Source organism: Sceloporus occidentalis, unplaced genomic scaffold, assembly GCF_023333645.1.
Source record: "Sceloporus occidentalis isolate IW3139 unplaced genomic scaffold, rSceOcc1.0.p SCAF_75, whole genome shotgun sequence".
NCBI lineage: Eukaryota > Metazoa > Chordata > Lepidosauria > Squamata > Phrynosomatidae > Sceloporus > Sceloporus occidentalis.
The window spans coordinates 3,031,471-3,056,217 of NW_028317055.1; the positions used below are offsets into that span (position 1 = coordinate 3,031,471).

General features: G+C 40.0%; 1 protein-coding gene across 1 annotated transcript in view; it reads right to left on the minus strand.

The window, feature by feature from the left end:
* Positions 1-24,113, minus strand: part of LOC149285893 (rho GTPase-activating protein 7-like) — a 148,303-nt gene extending 124,190 nt beyond the window's left edge. Inside the window, exon 1 of the mRNA XM_089494776.1 lies at positions 23,999-24,113. Within this exon, the coding sequence (XP_089350902.1) occupies positions 23,999-24,113 (115 nt within the window). The remainder of the gene's footprint in view (positions 1-23,998) is intronic.
* Between the last annotated feature and the right edge of the window lie 634 nt (positions 24,114-24,747).

Here is a 24,747-nt window from a genome sequence, read left to right on the forward strand (position 1 = left end):
CTATTACTCTTGCATCATTATGTTAAATTACATCCAGGTTTAGATAGTTTGCTGTAAGACGCAATGTTGGCGAAACGCTTGCTTTAGGAGAGGAAGGAGGACCAGCATGTAAGCATCATAACCAACCACATCAAAGGGGACTGTAAAAAGAGCTGTAGTGGAGCTTTTCACAATAGCTATTTATATAGCCCCTAACTCTTCTTATCTTGTCTTAAGAAAACTATCCCCTAGCAACAAAGGTATTTGCATAAAATGATTTGGTAAATAAAATGAATATCTAAAAATATACTATTTATTATAAATTCAAATTCAATATTAATTAATTAATAATACTTATTTTGTAAATTCCAATAACCATATGTATAAAGAATGGAAACATCACTTCACTTTCAAATTAATAGATTTATCCAACTTTCAAAACGGCCAGAGAAGGGCAATTTTAGTTTATAGGATGTGGTTAGAAGCAGGGCGTTGCAAAAATGGTTCTCCTTAGATATAAGAAAATATGTCACAAATGTTTAGGAACAAAACTGAAAAGAATGAACATGAATAAATGAATTTGAAAGGCAAATGTTTGTTTTATAAAGAGCCATCTTTACTTACTTTTAAAACAAAATTGTTCAGAATACATGCTCAGAAAATGATCAGTAGAAGACAGATCATAAACAATAAAAAATGTATGTCTATCTTCCAAATCAACAAAAGATAATTTCCAAACAAGGATTTGGCTCTGAAATTGACTTTGGGAGGATAAATCCTTGAACTCATTATTTAGAGATGCACCAACCCACTTATCTAGGTCTTTGGATTGTGGTGAACAGAAAAGTAGAGAAGAAGAATAAAAAATTGTGAGCCAAAGGAAAACCCCTGTTTAAATTTATACTAAAGCCACTAGAAGTTGTCTAGGCCTGTAAATACACTATATACACACACATATTGGGACACCTGACCATTACACCAACAGGGACTTTTCTGACATTGCATTCGAAATACATAGACAATTAATATGAAGTCAGTCCCCCCTTTGTAGCCATAATAGCTTCCACTCTTCTGGGAAGGCTTTCCACAAGATTTTGAAGTGTTTCTGTGGGGATTTTTGCAGTAGAGTATTTGTGAGGTCCATCACTGATGTTGGACGAGAAGACCTGGCTTGCAATTTCCATTCCAGTTTGTCTCAAAAGTGTTTGAGGTCAGGGCTCGGTGTGGGCCAAAGACAGCTATAAAAAATGTGCACAATTTGATTCGGGGGGGCTTTGGTAATCCCTTTTTGTCAAAAAAGTATATTTTCTAGCTTCTACTGATCTCTTAAGAGTTTTATATAAATATATCACTAGACCTTTTTCATAAGCCTTATGATTAAGTATTTAATTTTTCAGAAATAAAACATGTTCCATTGTTCCTAGAATTTCTCCTAAAAAGGTATAGTAATGCCCTTGGTCAAATTCTTCCATATTCATTGTAAGCACAACCAAATATTTAATTGTGGACAAACCTAGCAAGAAATGGCTCATTTAGGGTATGCATGTATGGTATGTATGATGTGGGACCTTGCATTCTGGTCCTCTATATTTTGGTCCATTTCTACAATTTAAAATGGCAAAGTCACAACTGGATCATTCAAATTCCAGTTGTGCTTAAATTATTATTGTACTAACTGAAGAGACCTTTTTGAGGACTCCAATACATGAACACTTATGATAGTTGAGAGGTCCCCTTAAATTTACATGCAATCCCCCTTTAAAACACATGGGGGAGATTCTAAGCAAGGGTGATGCCAAAGGATCCCTCATATGCATTTACCCATTTCTCCACCCTCCAGCTGTTTTATGTGCAGGAGATGTGTGTGGCTGAGAAACAGCTCCTGACACATACAATACTTAGGGACAGTCAGCTTCAAGCAGTCCATCAGTGGCCACATAGTCAGACCATAGATGAGGTTGGAGCTGCAGCTTTTTTCCAAGTATTTTATTTTGTAACTTTCTAAAGATTGCATATAAAGGTACTTAATATACATTCTTCTGATACTTTAAATGATCTTTTTAATAGGTTGTCTATTGTAATATAGAATAGCATTTTGCTCAAGAATAAACCCGCACATTGCAATGACCAGATGGCTATTCCATATCAAGCCTTCTAGTAAGCAGTCTGGAATAGTTAGAATTCTTTAATTACATACAAATATTTATGTGCAGTCTAAATCTTGATCCAATTTCCAATTAAACATTTTATTAACAAGGATTAGACCCTTATTTAAATGTCAATGTCTCTTCTACAATAAACCCTTTATTTATTTTAGAAGTGTTATTATAAAACTCTTGTCTTAGCGTCACATGAACTGCATTTTTTAATTTTGAAATATTACAACGGAAGATATCAGCCCTGGAAAATTAAAGGAAAATATATCACTTTATGGGATCTTGTAAATGTTGTTTGCCCTGTAAAGGAGAGCAAGCAAATAGACTTCTTGACTTGTGTCTTACAAGTTGTTAATGAATAGGATTTTATCGGTATTAGTAGCTGGTGATATTACCAAGTAAGTTTCATACAGGCCACAGCTGGAAATCTATATCCCAGATACAAATCTTTTTCATCTGGTTTTCCAAGAAATTCACATGAACATACTATTCAGTGACAAAAAGATATTAGAAGTGTCTGGTACAAATCACAGTGTTTCCTTTTTGTTTAGCCATTGTAACAATTTAATCATAATCATTGTGATTTGTTTATGGAAAACTTGTTAAAGGTGCTGTTCCACTGAGACATGCATTTAGCTCTCTAGCATGTTGTTCTTTACCTTGGCAGATATTTGATTGTATTTTTTCTCTATCAATGCCACACAGCGCAGGTAGATGCCCAGTGGGCTGGTGACCGACAGGGCTGCATATTTACCTATAATGACGACCCAGTGACAGATGTCCTGCAGTGTAAGGTGGCTGTCTAAATGCAAATAGCGGCAGTAGCTAGCTAGCTAGCCACTGGGCTTATAGTGCCAGGGCTGCTTAGTCATCCCCAGACTGGCCTTGTTCTGCACACATGTTCAGATCTCATTTTTAATCCAATTTTTGGAATATTTAGGAACAAACGCCTATAATATAAATAGAGTTAAAAATGTGATACATTTTCAGAGTAGGCAGAACAGCACCTTTGAATATCACTATAAGACTCGACAATTGGGTTTACACAAAGACGTAGAAAGAGTGGGAGAAAGGAAGCAAATAAGGGCGACTATGAAGTTACACAGGAGATGACTGGCAAGGGAGCCATCGATCCCTGACCTGTTGACATGTTAATTTTTGGGGCATCTAACAGAAACCTTGCTGTGCATTTTCTGTCCCATTTTTACATACAGCAACTGGGTGGATTAGAGCAGTAGGCTTGATTTAGTCTGCGATCTTTTATGGACCATTTATATAGTCCCCTTTGGCAAATGTGTGTTGGGAAGCATTCATCAGCCCACACTGAAGATGTCCTCTGCCTGATCTTGTTTTGGAGTTGAGAGGTCAGCCATCCATGGCATGAACCTTTTCAATGCACATAGAGCTTTGTGATATGCCCAAACACATGAGAACATGCTTGCGCATTTTCAGAAAAGTGATGCACACTACACAGCAGCAAGTCCTTCTGAACTCAAGGGTATCATCCAGTCATTTATTTCATCTGGTGTACATTAAGAATCTTCTGCTAATGTTAACATGTCAGCTGGGGAGAAGCGCTGGGAATGATCTTCACTGTGTTATGTTCCAGGAATGGGGAGTTATAATAAACACTCTGAAGGAACCAGAGTGGTGCAGATGTTTTTGATGTAACACAGAGTAATAGGGCTGGGAACTTAGTAGAGCAGGTCTCTGCCGGACACAGTCCAGATGTGCACGGTGTGAATACGATGAATTTAAAGTAAATCACACCTTGAACTGTAGCATTTGTGCAAATATAAATAAATATTTTACTAAATTTATTAAATAAACATGTTTTAACTGCATAGCCCACCAATTCTTCATAATACGTGAATCATACAGAAGTGCCACTCGAGGCATCTGCATATTATTTTTTACAGAATCAAAGTTAAAAATAAAATAGAAAGAAAAATGAAAAGTGAAACTATTCTATTTGGTTTTAAAAATGGGATTTTTTAGACCAACATGATACTCAAGTTTCTATATTTACTGTAAAGAAACAGTTTCATAGCCAACAAAAAAAAGTCCCTTGATTTTGCTCTTACCTGGTTATCAAATCTCAATAACTGCCAACTGCTACTAATAGTCTGAAATCTGATGAAGCAGTCTCTCCATTACCCATGTAGAATAGGCAGAGGATCACCTACTCCAGTGTTCTTGTGTGAAAAATGCAGAGCTAATGTGACCACCATGTCTATGCTCTTCTTAACTTCTTCTGAATTTAGTACACAATACCCTGGGAGCATCCTTTCAATAATATCTGAAGAAGAGCAGTTGATTCTTACTGTATAGTGTCCCTTTAGCAAGGAAGATGAAATAAAAGTAGAACTTTCCACGCTACATTTACCTTGAAAATAACCATAAGTGTTGAAGGAGTAACAGATGTGAAAAATATCTCATACAGACCTTGATGCCACGAAACTAGTGCATTTAAAATGGTTATTTTGTAGCACCTGTTGCTTCTAATCACATTAATTACCTGATTTTTTATGTTATAGTAGTCCAATATAATGCATTAATCTCGGACTACTATAAATGGCCCATGACTATTCTGCTTTTAAAAGAAACACACACAAATGGCTCAGTTCTCTACTTGCTCTAACCTCCACCTTCATTGCCATTGATGACCTTAAGCCAGACAAAATTGTTTATTCTACCTTCACTGTCAAAGTTAACAAAGTTAAATGTAATGTTTTAAGACTATTAACAACAACCTAAACAGCCTAATTGTATGCCCCAATTGACCAGGGGAGTGTTTGCTGTATTCTCTCACCAATTAGATGGGATATGGCTAATGGCCTTCCAACTATTTGGTCCAAAAATGTTTGGGGTAAGTAATAGTATAATAGTATAATGATCTTCTTAGCCAGGGAAATGCTTACATAGATATATAAAACAACTATCTTATCCTGTATATTAAAGCCCATTTTCATCTCTGTGACAACTGTAAATATTTCCATATATTTCTTTCAGTAAACTTGTGTCATCAAATAATTTGTTAATTGCAAACCAGTTGGGGTGATTTACATGAGCTGATGTTAATGTAACAAATTATCAACTAGTAAAACAAAGTCAGTACAGCAGAAGGACTTTGATGCATGTTGTTCCTGAAGATATTCTAGTAATGCACTTTATTTGTTAATATCTCTTACAAAGACAGTCACCGATGCCAAGGATTCTACAGTAAAGCTCATTACAAGGAGTGGAATTCTATTTTGTGAGCTTTGGCACATTTAATTGTGCTTTTAAAGTTTAATGCACCTTCATCAGATCTTTTGCAAGCTTTCCTGTAAAAGAAGATAAATGAATACATTCACAAATGCACTCCACAATTTATTAATCCTTTACTTGTTATAAAAGCTATAGCTCCAAATTGGACTTGAAGCGATTAATTAATATATATATATGAAACCACGCACCCGGCAAGCAAATACAGTTAGTATCCTAGAACAATATTAACCAGTGGTTCTTGAAGAACTATAACTCATTTACCTATCATGGCTTGCAGGAAACAAAAGTACCATATAACCTTAAATAAAGCTAATGCAATCCATAACACCTTCTCCGTTTTTTCTTGAGTTTAATTTATCGTGAAACAGCAATTACAAAACCATATGCCATTTTCAAGGTGAGCTCTGTTAAAGAAGATACAGCCTGCGTAGCTATTTATAAACTCATGGACAAAGAAGAAACACACATGGTTTCACAGAAAGTATTTTTCCACTGTTCACTTACATAGTTGTAGACACAAGCGCAATTTTTTGGACAGCATGGATAAATAACATACCTGGCACTCTTTGTTTGCTCCTGTTTATAGAGCTTAAGGGGCAAGATGTTGTTTCTAGGACTAAAGGATTAGCGTATATGACCTCATCCCCACTCTTATGCACCAAGCCCAAGTCATCTTCTTGTCAGTATAAATTATAAAAAGTAGAAGAGAAAACAGAACAAATTGGTAAATGTATGTTGGGGGTATTCTGCAAAATCATCCCATGATTTTGCCAGAAGGAGGGACACCACATGAATTTAAAGGAACCAATAATATCCATTAAAATGAATATGATGGCTGAACTGTCCCTTTAATGTCCAGTTCAGGGGCAAATAATTATAAATAATGATGTCCCAACTTGAGGACACAGTTACCTGATCAAAAGAGCGTTTATTGGCTAAAGGGAGAGTGTACAGTTGTGAATTCCTTGACTTGGGTGTACATTATGAAAGTCAGTTGACTTCTGCTGTAGGGAGAGCTTGGCAACCCCTGCATATTATTGTTAAATTAGTGACATTTCTTCATCCTCCTCAGACATTGAAAGATACTTTATGCAGGGACAGCACAACTATTGTTGTTGGAGAACCTTGCCAGCGTTAGTCCTTCATAAATAGTAAAGTGAGCAGTTGAACCTAGGCGATAAGAAGGCGGCCATGGCACTTTAAGGGAAGTGTCTGCCCGCTGAGGTAGGTTTGGCCAACGGATGCGCAGCCGCACACTACATTTTTATGCCATTGTCTGATTGAAACCATTCTTCTTTCAAGAAGTTGTAGTCTGTGTGTCATTTAAGTTTTCATATACAACTGTTATTAATCTACACATCTTAAAAATAGTTCATTTTAGCCATAATAGTATATAAAGAATTTCAATTTTCTACATTTAAAATGTATTTTGATTATCTTAATTCTCCGTTTATTGAAAGAAAAACATGACATTACACAGCATCACAGCAATAGTAAGGCACAAACGAGGTAGGCAGAGAGCACCACAATAAGAGCGACATTTGCCCGCATAAAGGCAGTCCTGAGAGGATATCACAACAGAGTGCCAAATATCAGATGGTTACATTTACAGACAATAGCAGGTAAATTTGTGTAACAGACATGTTGCAACAAGACGAGTACACGGAGCAGTTGGTAAATACAGTACCCAGGGAGAGCAACGAGCTCCGAGATATGCTAGGACCTAACGGCAGTAGAATCGAGTCATAAGACCCTGGTAAGGTGGGTACTCAGTAGAACAAATTAAACCAAACTAAAACAAAACCTGTGTGGCGCGCAGGTAAAAAGGGATAAGAAAGAAAAAGCAAAACAGATCAATTCAGAGACCGGATGTGGAGGGAAGGAATATTCAAAGACTCAGGTCAGAGGGGGGTCCGGGCGATCATCCAGAGAGGATATGAATGAACACCAATAGAACCACTTAAGCTCCACCGTATGGTCCTGGCCTTTGGAGGCGCTCGAAAGGACCTCCATCTGGTAGATAAATTCCACTCGGCGGAACCAGGCAGATATAGAAGGGGGAACGACGGACTTCCAGGAGCGGGGAAGGGTAGTGAGCGCGGCATTAATCAAATGGAACTTGATTGAGCCCTTATAGGCATGATACGGGACCGAGTTGTAGTGTAGGAGTATAGAGGCCGGAGTAGCCGTAAATGTAGGGTCCGACACCTCCCGAATAACCTCGGCTACCTTGTCCCAAAAGGGCCTAATAACAGGACAATCCCACCAGATGTAGAGAGGGAGCCCGGATGGGAGTTACAACGCCAGCACGTCGGGGGGATTTGAGGCAGAAACCTATGTAAATCCAGGGGCACCTTATACCATTGGGCCACTATTTTGAAAAGGGTTTCCTGCACTCTGCTAGACACGGTCCCTTTGTGAACAATCATAAGCATCCTCTCCCAATCCTCCAGTGAGAAGGAGAGGCCCAGATCATTTTCCCAAAGGCTGAAATAATAGGGTTTGGTGACAACCGCCGGGGTAAGCAGGATAGCGTACAAGCCAGAGAGCAGGTGTGGAGGCTCCTGCGCCTCAAGACATAGTTGCTCAAAAACAGTGGGGGGGGGCAGGGCCCCGGTGGAGGAGAGGAAGTGTTTGAGTTGGTGGTATAGAAAAAGAGACATGAAGGAGTTAGTCGCAGTCCCCGTCAACTCCGTCAAAGGCTTAAGGATAGGGCCAAGGTGTGAAGGGCGCCAGACGGGCCAAGTCATGACCCGGAGCGAAATCCGGGTGCCCTGAAATGGGAAACAGGGTGGAGGGATCGGACACGAGACCCCCAGTCCGCAAGGCATGCCCCAAGGCTTTCAGGGTGGGGCCTATCAAGGGGTGTGGGGCATGAGAGATACAGCGCTGAGGGTTAGCAATCCAAGGGAGAGCGGCAATCGGGCAGGATAACGCAGCAGCCTCTACAGACACCCAGAGACGGCACGCACCAACAGACCACTCCACCACGTGACGGAGATGAGCAGCCCTCCAATAGAGCTCCAGGTTAGGAAGGCCCATCCCCCCCAATGTCTTAGGTCTCGTTAGGTAAGAGAAAGAAAGTCTAGGCGGTTTGCCCCTCCAAATGTAGCGGAGAAAGGCACCATGACACTTACGGAAGTAGGAGCGGGGGAGAAAAATAGGCAGCGTCTGGAAAAGATACAGGAAGCGGGGGAGAACGTTCATCTTGAGAACGCTGACCCTCCCGAACCAGGACACATGAGGGAAGGCCCATTTGTGAAGATAAGAAAGGAGGGAGCTCAAAAGGGGATCAAAGTTGAGAGACCGCATCCGAGACAAATCCGCGGGTATAAGAACCCCCAGGTATTTAATATAGTCATCCTTCCAACGAAAAGGCATAGTGGTGCGAATGCGGTGGGACAGTTCCGGCGCTAAGCGAAACCCCATCACCTCCGATTTTGAGAGGTTAATCTTGTAGTTGGATATATAGCAGAAGCGGTCGAGAACCGACAGCAACGCGGGGAGGGAGCCACCCGGGTCAGAGAGCGTCACCAGGATGTCATCGGCGAACAAGGAGATCACATGGGAGTGACCAGAGACGTCAACCCTCGCAATATCCGGGTGAGCTCGGACAGCTGCCGTAAGGGGTTCAACCACCAAGATGAACAGAAGGGGGGAGAGAGGGCAGCCCTGCCGCGTACCGTTGGAGAGAGCGACCCGATCAGACTGAATGCCATTATCTGTAACCCGGGCAGACGGTGAGGAGTACAGAGCACGAACACACGTCAAGAACCTAGAGCCCAGGCCGATACCTTCCAGGACTCGAAATAGAAAGGGCCAGGAGACCCTATCAAACGCCTTTTCGGCGTCCATCGAGGCCAAAACTAGAGGGGTGCCGGAGTGGTGTGCATGCGCCAGCAAGTCAATGACCTTGATCATATTGTCACGCGCCTCCCTCCCTGGAATTTATTTTGATTATCATTGTATATAAAAAATGATTTTATAAATAAATACATTTTCAAATATTAGAGTTTTTTCATTATTATATAGAATATAAGCCTAAATTGTTAGTTTTCTCTTATCTTAATTTAACACTAAATACTACTTTAATACTAAGAGCTAAGGAAACAAACCAGTTAACCTCAACAAATGTTGACCACACAAGATGTCTGCTTACTTTAAGAAAAAGGTATAAGAAATTGTTTGTTTGTACAAGATTTTAATTTCCATTTTTCCCTATAGCTTTCCAAATTAAAATGAAAATAAATGGTAATTCATTGGAGGGCTCTAAAATGTAATGTCTTTAATTAGATCTGTAGTGTTTAGGAAAATAAATGCAGATTTAGAAAATTCCTGCGGAATGTTAACTTGTGATGGCCGACCACATTAATGTCTACTTCGAAAATAAGATCAAGTCTTTAGATGTGTTTATGTGACTCTAAGACGAAGTTATGTACATTAATTGTGTTGGACTGCTTTTTTTTTACCAGGGATCACCACATTATATTCATAACTATTCATAGCTTCACAAACTGCTGCTTTGGTTAAGGAAAATAATTAAAGGGACACCCTTTAATGAACATCATGGCTTAGAGGTGCCTTTAAATTATTATGGTGTCCCGCTCCGAACACAGATCCTTTCCTTGTGATAAACTGTGATACCCCCCCATCTACTCCACCACTGCCAACATTGCAGGGGCAGGACATGCACAGGGAAGTGCTACCATTAATTTATTTTCTGACAGCTCATCAGTGGTGTGGGTCGGAGGACAATGGAGGAGGAGGGGAGCTGCAGCTTCTCCCCAAGAAAATTATCTTTTTCTTTTTTTTTAAAGAATGCATAATAAAGTATTCAAAATATGTTAACATTAATTCTTTTTTACTGATTTTTTGCCAGGGAAATTATACTGTTCATGCAAATTTCAAAAGCCTTCTTTTTTTTATGTTCGGCTATGAATTTGAATCTTTGGCGCAGAATTCATCTGTAGGTAAGGATAAATCATTTCTGTTACACATATACATACACACACAGTGCTCTATCCCTTGTAGTGGCTATATTTAGTTACTCATACTAGTTTTTCACATTAAAAAAGGTATGCCTCCAAGAAAAAAATAACCTGTCTTTTTTATTCTATTAAAGAGATATGTTGTAAAAACCATAGAATCAATATGTATTATTGCTGATAGTGAAGACCGTTAATAATGCTAATGGGTGAACACAAGACAGGAATTAAAGAAAAAGAAATAAACATACTACAGGATCAAGAACGTTACTCACAGTGACTCAAAAGAATGTAGCTGTAGGCTAACTATGGCCAGCTGTGTCTGCTATAGACCTATAACATGTTTCACCTTTCACCCTTTTCCCCCATATTCTAAGATAAAACAAAACATCTGGAAATGTGTTTTCTAAACATACAAGAAAGAAAAAGAAAACCAAACCAAAAAGGAAGAAATAATGATTAAAAATATAATTTTAATTCATGATAAAAGTATAAGTAAATCTTGCTGCAAACTGGCTGTACATGTTAGGGTTGTGAGGAAGATTGTATGTGATCCAAAAGGTATTTCAGAATATATGGTTACCAGCTGCCCAAACCACCAGAAACTCCTAAACGCCTAAAAAGTACTGTATCACATATCCGATATATACCTGCATACTAAGCACGGAAAAGAAAAAGAAAAATCTAATTAAACTCACTAAAAAAACAAATTAAATTCCAACAAAAAACCTCAATCATCTGACATGTATTTTGCTGGCTCGCTGTCAGCAGGCAAAGGTATAGGCAGCTAAATAGTGATCTTCTGGTTACAGCTGAACCTCCTAACCCACAACCCTAATTTTTCAACATTATAGCCAAATTGTTACAAGATTTGCCCGTACATGTATAAGGAATGCAAATAAAAGTAATGTTTTAATAATCACACTCTGACTCACTCTTGTACGCAATCCCAGAGACAGTGATGCAGCCAAAATCTATTGATTGCATTATATTCACAAGGTTGCACAAAAAAACGTGGGAAAGTTTGTAGTTCTTGACGTCACATTGTTTTTTTGTTTTTTTTTTAAAATGTGCCTTTCCCAAACGGTAACTACAAATTTCCAGAAAATGTTCTGTCTCTTCGTGTTAACAAACATATGTTTCTTGACAATGCTTCCAAATTGAAAGAAAGAAGGCACTTATTATTCTTCTTATTGAAAACAGATTTCCATGCTGGATTGTTTTACTAAGTAATAACACATGCAAAATTGTAAATCTACTCTAAATGGATCTGATATATATATATATATATATATATATATATATTTAACCCCTTAATGACCAGTGATTTGCCAGGCAAGTCACGCAAAACAGTCGGTTAACGACCAATGAGGTGCCTAGCATGTCATAGCATTAGATAAGCTATGTTGAGGCATTCGGCAACACCAAAATTTACTGCAGGGGCCCCCGTTGACCTACCTTCTAAACCTATTTCAGAATACATCACTGGTAGGGGATGCTGAGGAGCAATACAGGAAGGATAGGATCTTTTTTCCATCATATTATCAGATTTCCAATGTCATATTTCCAGTATTAGACCATATGCCAATACATTTTATTTAAATGAAACATACTAAAGTTTAATTGCTCGGATTCAGACTAAACCATTGTTGTGCTGACAGACATGTGGATTTCAAGTCAGTTACAACTGTGATCAACTATTTATTCCAAAAGTACAGTACAAAGTACAGCTAAAAAGTGAAAACATGGACGGCATATGTAAAATAAATATACAAAATGTCTTCCAAGCAGATTTGCATAGGTCGATGAAAAAGAAGCAGAGTGAGAACGTGGCCTGGATCATGGAAAATCTGCACAAACACATTGGTGTTATTTTTGACCATGATAAAGGTTGGGGACTCGGCTCCACTGTGGCTTCCACAGTTTGGATCACCGTATCACCTTCTTCACGATTGATAAACGCATGGCAGAGGTACAAATATCCAGGAAAGCAACAGTTCTAATAAACAAATTTAATTAAACACCACATTGCTTTCTTTTATGAATGTTCCAAATATTACAATTAGAGCTCTAAGAGAAAGATGTGGATCTAAAAAGTAGTTTAATGTCCCTGACAGCCCCAGTAAAAAAGAATGCCAATATTCAAAAAGGGGACAAAAAGTGACCCGGGGAATTATAGGCCTGTTAGTTTAACTTCTGTTGTGTGTAAACTGTTTGAGGGTTTCCTAAGAGATGCTATTTTGGAGTATCTCAATGAAAATAAGTGTATGACTCCATATCAGCATGGGTTTACAAGGGATCGGTCCTGTCAAACTAACCTGATCAGCTTTTATGAGGAGGTGAGCTCAAGACTGGATCGGGGTGAATCGCTGGATGTCGTATATCTTGATTTTTCCAAAGCATTTGATACGGTGCCACATAAAAGGCTCGTACATAAAATGAGAATGCTTGGGCTGGGGGAGAATGTGTGTATGTGGGTAAATAACTGGCTCAGTGATAGGAAACAGAGGGTGGTTATTAATGGTACATACTCTGAGTGGGTGACTGTTGCTAGTGGGGTACCACAGGGGTCAGTTTTGGGTCCTATTCTTTTTAATATATTTATTAATGACCTTGTAGAGGGATTGCATAGTAAAGTATCAATCTTTGCAGACGATACTAAGCTCTGTAACGTGGTTAACACAATAGAGGACAGCGCACGATTACAAATGGATCTGCATAGGTTGGAGGCTTGGGCTGGGATGTGGCAGATGAGGTTCAACACAGATAAATGTAAGGTTATGCACATGGGGAAGAAAAATCCAGGCTGGGAATATGTATTAAATGGGAAAACACTGGGGACGACTGACATGGAAAAGGACTTAGGAGTTTTAGTTAACAGTAAATTTACCTGTAGCGACCAGTGTCAGGCAGCTGCTGCTAAGGCAAATAAAATCATGGGGTGCATCAAAAGGGGCATAGATGCCCACGACAAGGAAATAATTCTACCCCTGTACAAGTCACTAGTCAGACCACACATGGAATACTGTGTACAGTACTGGGCACCAGTGTACAAGAAAGATATAGTGGAGCTGGAGAGGGTTCAAAGACGGGCAACCAGAGTAATAAGGGGAATGGGAGGACTACAGTACCCAGAAAGATTATCAGAATTGGGGTTATTTAGTTTGGAAAAAAGACGGCTTAGGGGGGACTTAATAACTATGTATAAATATATAAGGGGACAGTACAGAGATCACTCCCAGGACCTATTTATACCCAGGACTGTATCTATAACAAGGGGACATCCTCTACGGCTGGAGGAAAGAAGGTTTCTACACCAGCACAGACGGGGGTTCTTTACAGTAAGAGCGGTGAGATTATGGAACTCTCTGCCAGAGGAAGTGGTGATGGTAAACTCAATAAAAGAGTTCAAAAGGCGCCTGGACGTGTTTCTTGAAAGCAATAATATTACAAGTTATCGATATTAGATTAATAGGGACAGAACGTTGATCCAGGGATTTATTCTGATTGCCATATTTGGAGTCGGGAAGGAATTTTCCCCCTGGTATGGGGCAATTGGCATCTGCTTCATAAGGGTTTTTTGCCTTCCTCTGGATCAACACAGTAGGGACACAATATGTATATAGGTTGAACTTGATGGACTTTGGTCTTTTTTCAACCTTATGAACTATGTTACTATGTTACTATGTTACTAGAGTACTTTATGGAATTTACAAAATGGAAATAATTAAAACATAGCACCCTGCAGCTGCCTTTCTCCTCTCTGGTCTGACCATTATTGTCACTGACTGGCAGCCAATCAGTTACAGGAAAGCATCAACAAGATCCCTTTCCACACATGGGTTTTTCAATAGATCCCTGCTCGTACTGTTTTCCGAGCATGGAGATAGAAAATAGCTTGGGTGCAAGGAAAGGGGCAAATTCATATGGAGAGGTTGACACCCCATCGTGTATTCGCATAGGGGACACCATGAGAATTTAAAGGGACCTCAGCTATCATATGCAGTAAAGTGCATTTCTTCAAGAGTGTTTGGTTAAGCATAGAATCCACAGATCTGTACATTCTATGTCAAGGCATTGCCTACCCTTTTTAGAATAAAATATACACTGCATGGGAGAAGTGGCAGCAGGCCGGGAATCTTTCCCTTAGGCTATTTATTTAAAAAAAAACAAAAACACAAGAGCCTTTGTGTGTTTTACAGTGGGGCAAAAAAAGTATTTAGTCAGCCACCAATTGTGCAAGTTCTCCCACTTACAAAGATGAGAGAGGCCTGTAATTTTCACCATAGGTACACTTCAACTATGATTGACAGAATGAGACAACAAAGTCCATAAATCACATTGTCTGATTTTTAAAGAATTTATTTGCAAATGATGGTGGAAAATAAGTATTTGGTCAATAAGAAAAGTTCATATCAATACTTTGTTATATACCCTTTGTTGGCAGTGACAGAGGTCAAACGTTTTCTGTAGGTCTTCACAAGGTTTTCACACACTGTTGCTGGTATTTTGGACCATTCCTCCATGCAGATCTCCTCTAGAGCAGTGATGTTTTGGGGCTGTCGCTGGGCAACACAGACTTTCAACTCCCTCCAAAGGTTTTCTATGGGGTTGAGATCTGGAGACATGCTAGGCCAGTCCAGGACCTTGAAATGCCTCTTACGAAGCCACTCCTTCGTTGCCCGGGCGGTGTGTTTGGGATCATTGTCATGCTGAAAGACCCAGCCACGTTTTATCTTCAATGCCCTTGCTGATGGAAGGAGGTTTTCACTCAAAATCTCACGATACATGGCCCCATTCATTCTTTCCTTTACACGGATCAGTCGTCCTGGTCCCTTTGCAGAAAAACAGCCCCAAAGCATGATGTTTCCACCCCCATGCTTCACCGTAGGTATGGTGTTCTTTGGATGCAACTCAGCATTCTTTCTCCTCCAAACACGACGAGTTGAGTTTCCACCAAAAAGTTCTACCTTGGTTTCATCTGACCATATGACATTCACCCAATCCTCTTCTGGATCATCCAAATGCTCTCTAGCAAACTTCAGACGGGCCCGGACATGTACTGGCTTAAGCAGGGGGACACGTCTGGCACTGCGTGATTTGAGTCCCTAGCGGCGTAGTGTGTTACTAATGGTAGCCTTTGTTACTTTGGTCCCAGCTCTCTGCAGGTCATTCACTAGGTCCCCCCGTGTGGTTCTGGGATTTTTGCTCACCGTTCTTGTGATCATTTTGACACCACGGGGTGAGATCTTGTGTGGAGGCCCAGATCGAGGGAGATTATCAGTGGTCCTGCTATTGCAGATCGCATAGCAAATGAATGATGCAGGTCCAACAAGTGACCCGAAACAGACGCAGATCGGTCTAGATAATGGCCAGCTTTAAGTGTTCAGGCTGCCTGTGGTGCCCCCTCCCCCACCATCACCCCTAGAGTCCTTTTGTCCCTTTCTTGACTGTGCCACACCTTTTTTCCTCCTTTATGTAGTTCAGGTATAGGGAAAAATAACAGCACATGGAAACACAGCATTGCAGATATACAGTCACTGGTACACCTGTTCAATTGCTTATTAACACAAGTAGCCAATCACAGTGTACCCATGTCACAAAGCTCACATCATCTCAAACTGGTTTCTTGAACATCACTGTACTCCAATGGTCTCCACAGTTACCAGATCTCCAATCCAATCCAATAGAGCACCTTTTGAATGTGAAGGAATGGGTGATTCGCATCATGAATGTGCAGCCGACAAATCTGCAGCAACTGCATTATGCCATCATATTCATATGGACCAAAATCTCTGAGTTTCCAGCACCTTGTAGAAAGTATGCCACAGAGAATGAAGGCAGGTCTGAAGGCAAAAGGGGGTCCAACCCGGTACTAACAAGATGTACCTAATAAAGCAGCTAGTGAGTGTAGATCAACTGAATAAGACATAGTAACCCTACACTTGGAGGTATAGAGTAAAGATAACACATCTGTAACGGGTTCACCAAGAGAGTTGTAGTAACTCCCAGAGATCACCCAGATGTTTCCTCCTGTTGTCCACAAAATCACTTCCAGCACCAGTTAGCATGCACATCTTGGAACCCTGCTATGTGTACCCAATAAGTAGACACAGCTACCTTGAATTGAGTATAGCAAGAATGAACATTTTATTGTTGTAAAACATAGACTCAGCATGGCGGAATCTGCCGGAGCTTTATAAATGAATGTAATTTAAATGTATATCCCCAGAACTGCATTAACATAGATAAACCAATACATATATACAACCCAACTTTAATTCCTCTGGCAGCAATCCTATTAATGGGATTAGTTTACACTATGGAGTTCCTACCTGTGCTATCTTTGTTTGGCAGCCAGGCTGGAGCCATCTCTGAGTACCTTGGGGGCCCTGCATGACAGGTCATTCTGTCGCAATATGAAAACGTATCATTGCAGGTATAGAGTAGCTGAATAACACCCAAACCCAGTCTTGCAGGAATAAATCAACAGAAAATCACATGTAAACTCGGTATTGAAGGTATAGATAAAATAAATGGGAACCCAAAATAGATCACAGGTCAGCCCTGGCACTGAGATTGCACACATAGGACTTGCCCTGAAACCCATATTGCATCCATTGGACCTGCCCATCACCAAGAATGGACGTATAGGACAATCTGCATGCTGCATGTCTCTGCCATCTTTGCCCACAAATGGCCTGCCTGCGCCATATTTGCCCTCCTACTTACAACTTATTATTATATATTCTTTTATATTGCGACATCAAATCCTATAGCGTTGTACAATGTAAATCCATGCTATCACACACACACACACATATACATCCATACATACTCATTCACACATTCTCATTCATTCATTCACACATACTCATTTACTAATCAGTGCCCTTAGGTTAAACGTGTGTTACTGTTAGGGTTCCACCCTACCAGCCTGGTCTATGTGATAATCATAACAATGTCATGTCCACCTTCCCTCTCAGCAGCACCACTTTCTAATTACTTGGGACAGCTGAGCCACATTACCTGAGTTTAGCCTTGCCCTTCTATATACCTGCTCTGCCCTTCAGTCTGGGCCTTTGCATTGTTTGGCTTGGGTTCCTGTTAGTCTGCTTGCAGCTAAAGCTCTGTGTACTTTGTTCTGATCTCCTGTGTATGATCTTGGCTATGTTTATGACCCAGATTTATGTACCAGACCCCGCTGTGTCCAAGCCGTGTGCCCTGCCTGAGGGCTTCCAAGCCGTGTGCCCTGCCTGAGGGCTTCCAAGCCATGTGCCCTGCCTGAGGGCTTCCTAGCCATGTGCCCTGCCTGAGGGATTCCTAACCGTGTGCCATGCTTGAGGGCTACCAAGCCATGTGCCCTGCCTGACTTCCCTTGTCCTCGCTACAGTTCCCTTGTCCTCGCTACAGTTCCCTTGTCCTCGCTACAGTTCCCTTGTCCTTGCTACAGTTCCCCTTTATTCTTCAATTCCAGTCCTGTTTTTCTGTCTGTTGTGTGCCTGTCTGTACCTACCTACCAGTCATGATGCATCAAATGGTACAGACAGAGCCCCTGGTATCACCTGTAACTGGGCTCCTACCCGACCTGCTTGCCCAGGTCCTGACAGTTACAGTTAATCATTCTATGCCCTTTAGGCCCAAAGCAGTAACAGTATGGAAAGAAAAAAAACACCTCATAATCCATGGTATCAGTGGTAGAGGCTAATATAGAGGGAACTCAAACATACATTATTTAGACCTTAAACTATTCTGAATCTAAGACAGAACCAAGGTCTGATTCTTTACATAAGGAAATATGGCCAGACTCGATGGGCCAAATGGTTTTTATTTGCTATGAAATTCTGTGTCTATTCACTTTTAAAACATTTTTAGTTAATTTTTTTTCCATAAATCTATGGATCTACACTAAGATTTTTTTTCTAACCTCTCCTCCCCAAAAATAAATAAATAATAACCCTTTAGAGTTAAAAAAAAAAACCACATCAGGTAGCTGTACAAAGACTGCTGATCACTCTCGAGTGATCGAGCAACTAAAAAGACACATTTATTAAAAAATAACTCCAGTTATTTTCTTTCTCTTATCCTCATGATCACAGTGAGGCAGAGAGAGACAGTGACCTCTACCAAAAGCACAAAGGCAATGTTAAAAGACAATCATATGCATTGAAGTGACTCCTATTGGGAAAAATTTAACTTTTAATTAAAATTACAGAATTTTTTCACTGCTTGAAAAAATCCTATGATTCTTGTATGTAATCCCAGCGGAAAGAAACATTTCACAATTAATATACAGCGCCAAAGAAGAAAAAGGCATTTTGAAGAGATGTTTCTCATTAGGAATTTATGTTTACCATTTCCATGGGAAACCAAAAGACTCGTTGAAATCATTATACTATTATGAAATGACTAGAGGGAAAGCAGTATCTGTGTCTCTTGGATGGGGCAAAATGTGGTCATCACAAGGCCAAAACAATGGTTTTATTGTCATACTTTAAAAGCTTACTGCAGACCTTTAGACCGTTATGTACTTACAATTCCAAATTTAAATTTCTTATCACTATTATCAAAAGTGTGATCCCTTACACACCTGCAATGCCTGCTTACTAAAAAAAGGAGAGGGGAAACAACGAAGAGTATCCACTTTTTGAATATTTTCATTGTAATCCACTCACTTGGCATAACCTCATGTTCTAGGGAAAGGAAACCAGGAAATTGCATTTTACTCAGTGAAATAAGTATTTGATCCCTTTGCAAACATGACAGTACATGGTGGCAAAACCCTTGTTGGGAATCACACAGAGGTCAGACGTTACTTGTAGTTGACCACCAGGTTTGCACACATCTCAGGAGGGATTTTGTTCCACTACCCTTTACAGATCCTCTCCAAGTCATTAAGGTTTCAGGGCTGACGTTTGGCAACCTTCAGCTCCCTCCACAGATTGTCTATGGGATTAAGGTCAGGAGACTGGCTAGGCCACTCCAGGACCTTAATGTGCTTCTTCATGAGCCACTCCTTTGTTGCCTTGGCCGTGTGTTTTGGGTCATTGTAATGTTGGAATACCCATCCATGACCCATTTTCAATGCCCTGGCTGAGGGAAGGAGGTTCTCAATATTTGACGGTACATGGCCCCATTCATCGTCCCTTTGATGCGGCGAAGTTGTCTTATCCCCTTAGCAACCCCCCCCCAAAGCATAATGTTTCTACCTCAATGTTTGACGCTGGTAATGGTGTTCTTGGGGTCATAGGCAGCATTCCTCCTCCTCCAAACACCGTGAGTTGAGTTGATGCCAAATAGCTCGATTTTGGTCTCATCTGACCACAACACTTTCACCCAGTTTGACTCTGAATCATTCAGATGTTCATTGGCAAACTTCAGACAGGCCTGTACATGTGCTTTCTTGAGCAGGGGGACCTTGCGGGCGCTGCAGGATTTCAGTCCTTCACCGGGTAGTGTGTTACCAATTGTTTTCTATGAGACTATGGTCCTAGCTACCTAGAGATCATAGACAAGATCCTCCCGTGTAGTTCTGAGCTGTTTCCTCACCGTTCTCATGATCATTAAAGCTCCATGAGCTGAGATCTTGCATGGAGCCTCAGACCGAGCGAGATGATGACAGTTATTATGTGTTTCTTCCCTTTGAAAATAATCACACCAACTGTTGCCCCCTTCTCACCAAGCTGCTTGACGATGGGTCTACAATCTTGTCCCTGGCATCTTGGACAGTTCTTTGGTCTTGGCCATGGTGGAGAGTTTGGAATCTGATTGATTGATTGCTTCTGTGGACAGGTCTCTTTTATACAGGTAATAATCTCAGCCTGTTACCTGTATAAAAGACACCTGGGAGCCAGACATCTTGCTGATTGATAGGGGATCATATACTTATTTCACTGAGTAAAATGCAAATCAATTTACAATTTATTTGAAATGCATTAGTCTGGATTTTTTGTTGTTATTCTGTCTCACTGCTCAAATAAAATTATAGATGGATCACGTCTTTGTCAGTGGGCACACGTGCAAAATCAGTAAGGGATCAAATATGTTTTTCGTTCACTGTATATGTACAGCCATCAGCCACAGCAATGTCTTATGGTGGCATCCCCAGTCCGGCCCTGGTTTGCCTATTTAAACTTAAAAATCAATAGAAATTAAAATGTTATCTTTACTTTATTAAAAGCAGCATAGGTAGTGCAGGTATTTCAAATATAGTTTGAATAATTAATTGTTATCAGGAGAAAGAAAATATTTATGACAATTCTTCAGACATGATAGAAGAGAAATCACTAAACAAATTATCGCAACTTTGTGAAATCCTGATTCCTAGATTTTCTTTTGTTTGTTTATTTGTCGCAACTAAAATAAGTTCTGGAGTAACTGGTTTTATTGTGTTTGTTTTAGGATAAAAAGGTTAACATAATAAAATATAACATAATATATATGAACAAATTGCAATGATGTTTCGTAACACTCAAAAGTTCTGCAAGATCAAGAAATAATGATTTAGAGAGGACAGGTATTACACTGACCAAGACAAATTATACATTATATAATTATAAAAAAATCCTTAGGACAACAAAAACCTGTACAGACGAGGACAGTTGGGATACATGTTTTAAAGTAATGGGAGGATTGAAACATACTGTATGTTTGCGTAGGTGTGCATTTGAGTGGATGAAAAGATGAACTTGTGTGCCTACATACATCCATGGCATAGTCACCTACAAGTAAAGGAGCATAGGTTTTATCTAAATAATGCGTATTATTTACTAATTATTAATAATGTGTATTAAGTCAAAAAACTGTCTGTCACTTCTTCTTTTTAGATCACCTAGAGCAGGACCAATTTGTGCTTTTAAATATTTTGATACAGATGGCACTCACTTGGCATAAGACAGTTGTGCCATTCCACACAAGACCTTCACTCCTCTGAAGCAATTTCTATCACAAAACAAGGTTGGCCATCACTTATAATGAGGTTTTAATAACATAAGTCAGTGTTAATTTATGAAAATGTTATGTTCTTGTGTCGATTGGAGAGCGCTGGGTTTTCATTCCGGAGTAGTACATGTGGGCAGGGGAGTAACTAGAAACCACCGGGCCCTGATGTGAAAATTCCTCCCGGGCGCCACAACTTCAACAGCTAGTCTGTGCCATCATTGCCCCTTGTCCCCCTTATTCCAACAAAAACATATCTAAACACACAAATTACACACACTTACTCATACTCACTGTGACGGCCCCGGGTTAATCGGTGCCGTCTGTGATAGTTCTTGTTTGTGATACCTGCATTTCCCAGTATATGTTGTAATTATGGTGTGTACTTTTGCTCCCCTTGTTTGCTACCCTGTCCAGGTACCACATATCCTGCCCCCATTCCCCTTACAGAGACTACAGTAGAGACCCCCTACTGGGCTGAGTGCTAATACTCAGTCATATGCAAAGGAGGGCAGGATGTAATTCCCTTGTGTCTATTGGACGCAATTCCCTTGTGTCTATTGGACGCAATTCCCTTGTGTGTCTATTGGACGTAACTCAATCCCTTGTACTGTTTAAATACCCCTGTGTTCCCAAATAAAGAGAATCCTGTTTTCACCCCAACATGAGTGTTGCCTGATGCTTGGGGTGGGCTGCTATGATCCTGTATTGTCCTTTTCAGGACAATAGCCACGCTGTGTAGCTAAGCTTCGGCTAGCCACAGTGCCAAGGTAGCTCAGGTGCAGCAACGTCCCCCCTTCTATCTACAACGCTGGTTCTGCCTGGCGCTGAAGGGGTTAAAACCAATGTTTGGCGGGAGTACCCAGTCGGGGTACAGGTCGGTCCCGTCACACTCACTAACACACACTCCATCTCACCCCACTTACACATCCATGCTCACACACACACACAATTACATATCCATGCTCACACACACAAATCCAGGTTCACACACAAAAGTAAACATCCATGCTCACACATACAAAAGAACGCATCCATGTTCACACACACACACACAATTACGGGTCTGTGATGACATCATCAAAAAACCCCAAAGCTTAGCCTATTTTCATCTACATCTCCTGACAAGTGCTTTTTGAACTTTTCCCGACGATCTGTGATGTAGGCTTCCGCGATGACATAATCAGTTATGACATCATAAGCAATGACATCATCAAAATAACAAAGCTACGTCCACTGATCATTTGAACTTCTCAAGATCCGCAGTGTAGTCATAGGCGATGACATCATAAAAAAATACAAAACATAGCCCGTTTTTACCTACATCCCCTGATCAGTGCTCATTTGACGAGGACTGATGATATAACAATTGCTTTTGGTCCAAGTGAGAAATAAACAAATCTTTTCAGATTAGTTTTGTAAGAACATCTTGTTGAAATAATGATCTGCTGGTTTACTTGATTTTACAGATAATTTTCTGTGGTCTGTTAAAAATAACCAAAACGAGTTTTATGTACACAATCAATGGATCATGACTTTTCGTGACTAAAAGTGTGTTTTAGCATCTTCATTTGATGGCTATATCATATACATGCTCGGATCTGTTACAGTTCAACATTATATTCTTCTGTAGTGTAAATTTATACAGATACCGCACTCTTGAGATGGGAACTTTTCCCACTATTCAGCCGGAAAATTTGGAAATCACAGCAATACACATAGCATACCTTATTCTAGAAAATTGATATTTGAGTTTCACATAGATATCACCAGTTTGTTACATAGAGGTCTATTTACTACAGGGAGAGTTAGAGGTGTGGTTTTAACTCTCTCACTTCACCATTCATTATGAAGGGCCAACATCATCGGGTTTCTCAAGCTAGAAAGGCTGGACCTGCATCATGCATTACTTAATGGATGCAGAGACACTGTAGACATCTCACCGATTTAACATTAAATAGGGCCAGCCAAGCTCTTCTTGTAGCAAAAGTTTACTGGGGATGGACCATCATAAGGTATAGTAGCTGTAACACAACTCCCCTACAAACTCAGATGCCACGGGCATCCTACATATAATTATATGTGTGTGCGGCAGATACTGATTAAAGATAACAGCTTTTGTTTGTAGATATTAACAAAAAAGTACTATTAATACCCAGTAACAGTCGTCTTTTTTTTTTTTTACAAACATGTAAAGAAGATTCTTTCCATTGATATAATATCACAAGCAAGCAGATTCTTACGGGTCACACATCAGTTGTATGACTCCTATGTCCACAATTGGAGTCAATGGTTTAGAAATCAAATAATTACTAATCAGAATGTAATTTTGACAAACTGCAATACGCTTTCTTGGTCTTTTGGTTAACCCTTTCATTTGCAGATTACTGAGGTTTGCACACCCCTCAGACTTTAAAAGGGTTAAATCTCCTTTTAATTCAATAGTGTCGAAATATTGTTTTCTTTTCCACTGTGCCAACATACAGTTACATTTTACTGAGTACTGTCCAAAGTGCCACTGAATAACCAATGGATGATATGAAGAACCTAACAAAACAGATTTATCACAATGTAGAAACCCAAGCCCTTACGGCACAAGCAGTTTAAATGCAAGTGTAAGACATTGTAATAAGGATCTGACAGATGCAATGATATCAGCATTACTCTGACCTGTTAATCTTTGTTCTCTTGCACTCTTCCAAAAAACATCCCAGGCTTTGTTAGTAGAAACCTTGATGTGTTCACTTAAGGACCTTTTTAGACGTGATTTTCCTGTATATGCCATCTTTGTGTCACTTTATACCATTAAAATCCAGCAGTCTCCAGATCCCAGTGCAGTAATCTAGTAGTGATGTACAATCCCATAAACAGATCCTTTTAGAATGAATCAACCTCCTTTTAAAAAAAAATGTTTTAACACCCTTCTCTGTGTGTCTCCCAGAGAATGAGAAAACCTCTCTCGATACTCTTTGGGGTCAAGCCAGGCTGGAAAGGAAATCACAGCCCACTTGGGTCCCCCCTACCTAGCAGCAGAGCACAGCTCTGCCTCCCAGCTGACTCTCTCTAAACATATCCATTTCTCTTCCAATCAGACATGTAAATAAAGTATTAAGCAAACATGCAGAATGCTATTGAATGCGTCAACATGCTTTTTGTCTTCTCTAGTTTTAAAGGACTTCCTTTATTTTAAACACACTTCGGTTCTCAGTTGGGATTTTTTATCTTTTGCAATAAAAAATTATGCACTAATATCAGTCAGATATTCGCATAACTACAGATGCACACTGCGTGTACAGTGGAATAATTTTATTTCATATTATTTTTCTAATATGTGTTTATAGCTTGTATTACAACATGCGCAGCAAAGTGTCACTGCAGAAGCATGACCTATATGAAAGTGGACCCATTTCAGAAAAATG